This window comes from Hyperolius riggenbachi, chromosome 1 (genome assembly GCF_040937935.1).
Source record: "Hyperolius riggenbachi isolate aHypRig1 chromosome 1, aHypRig1.pri, whole genome shotgun sequence".
NCBI classification, from domain to species: Eukaryota; Metazoa; Chordata; class Amphibia; order Anura; family Hyperoliidae; genus Hyperolius; species Hyperolius riggenbachi.
Genome location: NC_090646.1, coordinates 294,260,256 through 294,265,255, shown reverse-complemented (window position 1 = coordinate 294,265,255; position 5,000 = coordinate 294,260,256). Strand labels below are relative to the sequence as shown.

Genomic DNA, 5,000 nt, shown 5'->3' with positions numbered 1-5,000 from the left:
CAGGCGCACATGAGAGAGGTTGTGGTGAAACCCCTCCCACAGTGTGATGTCAGGACCATGATCCTGACAGTTTACTGAGTAACCTCGTTGCACTATGGGAAATAAGGACTGTTTCCAACTGCCAAGCAAGCCACATTCCCTTGGAATGTTTATTTACTGAGTTTTATGCACAGAAATCACCAGGACTAAAGCTGCGGCCATCTGTTATAAATTTCAGAATGCAAGTCAGGGTGAAGAAAGGTTTTACAATAGGCAAACACTAACTTTATAAATAAATACTGTAAAAAAAAAAAATTTAAAAAAGCAATTTTATGTTTATAAATATATTTTATATTAATTCATTATATTTTATATTATATTTTCACTACAGTTCCTCTTTCGGTCTCACCATCATGTGACCACAATGAGCCCATGGAGCTCTGAATGCAAGTATAAAGCTACTGGGGAGATGCAAGGACCAGAGCTGGAGCAAGGATAAGTAGTGACGAGGTAACAAGGTGGTCTCCAGAATGCTTACAAAGCCTCTTATGGGGAGAATAGTGCTGCAGAAGAGGGCTTTGAGTAGCCCCCTGCTACACACAGATAGCCGGCGGGGACAAAAAAAAAAAAGGGGGGGGGGGGGCTGGGGAGTCTGATCGCCCTGCCTGCAACCTGATCTGTGCTGGGGGCACCCAGCACAGATCACAGAAAAATCCCGCGGTCCTTAAGTGGTTAAAGAGAACTTGAAGAAAGAGGCATATGGTGTTTGCCATATTTCCTTACCATACCATACCAGTTGCCAGTCAATCTGCTGATCTTCCATGCATCAGTAGTTCTGAATCATACACCTGAAACAAGCATGCTTTATATCCTGTCAAACACCTGATCTGTATGCCTGTTCAGGGTCTATAGGAAAGTATTAGCAGCAAATCAGCAGGACAGCCAGGCAATATATATTGTTTACAAAGGAAAGGTCAGCCTCCATATAGCTCTCACTTCAGAAGTGCTTTAATGTTAAATAGTTGCTAATTTACGCTTCAACTGTGCACTAGTGTGGTGTCTGTAAGGACTGTGAATATGAAATTATAGAACTTAAAAAAACAACAACAAAAAAAACAACTACCAACTGTGACAATGTGACTAGAAGATCCAAGCTGCAACCTTTGCGTGCAAAAGCTCATCTGAACTTTTACGGTTCTATTGTCTCACGTTTGCATAGTATTTGAAATAGTAAATATTCTGACATAGTTTTTAATTATTACGTATGTGCCCTCATCTATCTAAAAATGAACACATTGTTAAACTTTACTTTTCTGAAAGCAAACTCTTACAAAAGTACCAGGTTTGCACACTTGTATCAGCATGGCAGTGGATGATATAACCAAGCTTGCATATCAGAGACAGGGATGCTCTCCCGAGTAATAATGAGTGTGTAAACACTCAAATTCATGATTTAAATGACCATTAATTAGCTCAGGTGTGCGGCAGGGACATAAAGGGTTAGTTACCCTTAATTCTGCATCCTCCCTGCGCTCCAAATAGCTTGCACACGTCTTATTGGACTTGTTGCAAGCCTCATCACCACGCACTTCCTCCTTCCGGCTTGAGGGAGGAAGTGCCCAAAGTGAGGCTTGCAACGCGTCCAATAGGATGTGTGCAAGCTATTTGGGGAGCATGGAGGATGCAGAATTATGGGTAACTTAACCCTTTATGTCCCAGCCGCACAACTAAGCTAATTAATGCTCATTTAAATCAAGAATTCGAGTGTTTACGCACATTACTTGTGAGAGCATCCCTGGTCAGAGACATGAGTAGTGGAATAGGTGTAAGTTTGTGTGTCAAGGGGGTAATCTGAGCCCATGTTCTTCACAGGTTTCTGTGGGCAACTGAAATATACTGGTAGGTTAAATGGCTTTCTGTGAAATTAGCCTTAGAAACATCTGATTGTGGGCTTTACCGAGGGACAGGTATGTGAATTGTTCAATATGCCCTGAAAAGTGCTACAGAAAATGCGTCAGTTCTAGATAAAATAGTAATGTCTTGCCTCTCTTCTTCGCCTTCCAGGAGCTTGCGGTAGGCATTAATTTCCATGTCCAGAGCATATTTGACATCTAGCAGTTCCTGATATTCGGTCAGTTGCTGCTGTATGTGGTCCCTCATTGCAGCGATCTCCCTCTCTTTACCATCCAGCATTTTCCTGTACTTCTCACGGTCATTGGACAGCAATTCCTCTAATTCACGAATACGATCCTCTGCTGCATTAACCTGTAAGCAATGCCAACCATGTTAAAAGTGGAATTCAAGCCAAACACTTATTTTACTATAAAACAAATGTTACCTGTATTTCTCCTCACTCCCTGCACTTAGTATAACTATCATTCTTGTTAAAATGTATTCCTTTCTATGAGAAAGACTTAGGCAGGGGACACATGTGACTTTCTTTGTGCACATTTTCTGCACAGAAAAGGTCAAAATAAAAACAGTGGCTAAGTCCCTTTATCTATGCTTCAAAATAAATAAATCCTGCAAATGTGGAGGCAGATGCAGTGAATAATGTGCTCATCTGGTGCAACATACCTGCTTCTGAAGACCAGACAGTTGGTAACCAAGTGTTTCAATCCTCATGCGGGCTTCCACCAACTCTTCTCGGGCAGCCTCTGCAGCTTGATCATTGTGGTCAGATGAACGCTTAATGTTGTCCAGCTGCAGTAAGAACATTTCATAGTCATATACATAAGCTAACTCAGTTTTAGTTATGTATATTTACTTATAAACATATTGCACTTCACTGATATACAGTAATGATGATATGCAGTAATGCTTAAAGGAATTCTATCAAACTTTCACTATTTCTGTAAGCATTATAAATCAATTTGCCAACAGTAGAATGATCAAAGCATATATTTTTGCTGTGCAGCTTCTTCTGTCTTTATTTAACTTACTGTCTGTGTCCCCTGAGAAAACTGACGGAGACGGGGAATTGGGGCAGTTCATTATTCAAGAGGGGGATCCTCTTGCTGCATACAGCCATGCTTTATTCTATTGTGATGCTCCTCACACAGCAGAGCGGACTTATGCAGCACACGATCGGCTCATAAAGTTACTGAGGAGCCCTCTCTCGCTGCTAGACTGAAGTAGACTTCCCTGTTCTGAGCTGGGTAATTAGTTGTATCTACACAAAGGTAAACACATGAGCTGGAGGAGGGCACGTCATTGCTGAAGAGGAGGCTGAAGGAGGCGTAGAGGAAGATTTATTATGATAATAAATCTTTCTTTACGGCTCTCTTCAGAGCAATGACTTGCCTTTCTCCAGCTCATGTTTACCTTTGTGTAGCTACAACTAATTACCCAGCTCAGAACAGGGAAGTCTACTTCAGTCTAGCAGCGAGAGAGGGCTCCTCAGTAACTTTATGAGCCGATCGTCTGCTGAATAAGCCGCTCTGCTGTGTGAGGAGCATCACAATAGAATAAAGCATGGCTGTATGCAGCAAGAGGATCCCCCTCTTGAATAATGAACTGCCCCAATTCCCCGTCGCCGTCAGTCTTCTCAGGGGACACAGAGAGTAAGTTAAATAAAGACAGAAGAAGCTGCACAGCAAAAATATAGGCTTTGCTCATTCTTACTGCTGTTGGTAAATTGATTTATAATGCGTACAGAAATAGTGAAAGTTTGATAGAATTCCTTTAACTAACTGAAGACACTAAAGAATGCACGGTGGTCCTGCCTTGATTTTAAATGTTTTTACCCACATAATATCAGATTTAACACCCCCTCCCCCCATGCACCCCAACTAGGGAGTACATCGATATTGCACAAGGGTATGATAATTTGCTCTTTGTTTGTTGCTTTGCACTTGTATAGTAATGGTCAATGGTTTTTAAAAGATGAAGGACAACCTTAGGATCTATAGAGGAGTTTAAATTGAACCTCAAGCCATAATGTTTGGAAACAATTCTTTCTACACTGAATATACCATTTTTAGATAGGCCAACAGAATGGAAATGTTTTAAAGAGAACCCGAGGCGGGGTTCTAAGGATGCAATCCACATACAGAGGCTGGTTCTGCCTATACAGCCCAGCCTCTGTTGCTATTTCAATCCCCGCCTCGTGTTGTCTTTAAAGTGAACCTCCAGACTAAAAATTGACTCAGCAGCACTGAAAAGGCCTGGTGTTTATGTAACAGTTTCACAGCAACAGAACTTTGTTTCTCTTATACAAGCCTCATTTTTAGCTGCACAGAAGAAAACTGCCTGGGCATTTTTCCCCTGATGCTGTGCAAAGCATGATGGGATTTCTGATGATGATGTTCTCGTTCTGGTGCAATTTTTTTTTCTTTTTTCTTACATTTTGAATTTGACATTTGAAGCCTAGGGTGTGCAGCTGGGAGGGGTGATCGGGACACAGGACAGTTGGAACTGTGTCTCCTGCTCCCTGTCACCTCCTTTCAACCAAAAAGATGGCAGCCCCCATGAATCACAAACATTTGCCTGTTCTTTTAAAACGGTGGTTAAGAGATTATATTACCTATCTATTCTAATTAACATAACTAATGTAACTTAATGACAGTATGTTTGTTTAGATTGAAGTTCCCCTTTGAAGGTCCGTACACACGCCGGACTGCAGGAAATGACGGGTCCATCGTCACCTCCTGCTGGGCGTGTTTTCAGCAGACAGTCCGGCGTGTGTAGTCTGTCTGCAGACTGATACAGCTGTTTCTGAGCGATCCGCCGGGCGGATAGCTCAGAAACAGTCGTATTAGTCTGCAGACAGACTGTACACACGCCGGACTGTCGCTGGAACGCCCACCCAGCGGGAGGTGACGACGGACCAGTCGTTGCCTGAAGTCCGGCGTGTGTACGGACCTTAAGTATCACTTCACAGTGTGGCCAAAGACTGATGTGCTGAATATTCTACTTCAGTGCTCATTAACCAATAGGTTTGAGAGCTGTAAACTCCAGGCATTTAACTGCCTCCAAAACACAATCAGATTTAAAATACCCCTGACCCCCCCCCCCCCCCC

At 42.4% G+C, this 5,000-nt stretch overlaps 1 protein-coding gene across 1 annotated transcript in view; it reads right to left on the bottom strand.

Annotated features, from left to right (window-relative positions):
• The window catches only part of LMNB2 (lamin B2), an 83,628-nt gene that overhangs the window by 26,394 nt on the left and 52,234 nt on the right, over window positions 1-5,000 (bottom strand). The window contains exons 6-7 of the mRNA XM_068233735.1: window positions 2,557-2,682; window positions 2,024-2,244 (exon numbers count right to left, since the gene is read on the bottom strand). Of these exons, the coding sequence (XP_068089836.1) occupies window positions 2,024-2,244; window positions 2,557-2,682 (347 nt within the window). The remainder of the gene's footprint in view (window positions 1-2,023; window positions 2,245-2,556; window positions 2,683-5,000) is intronic.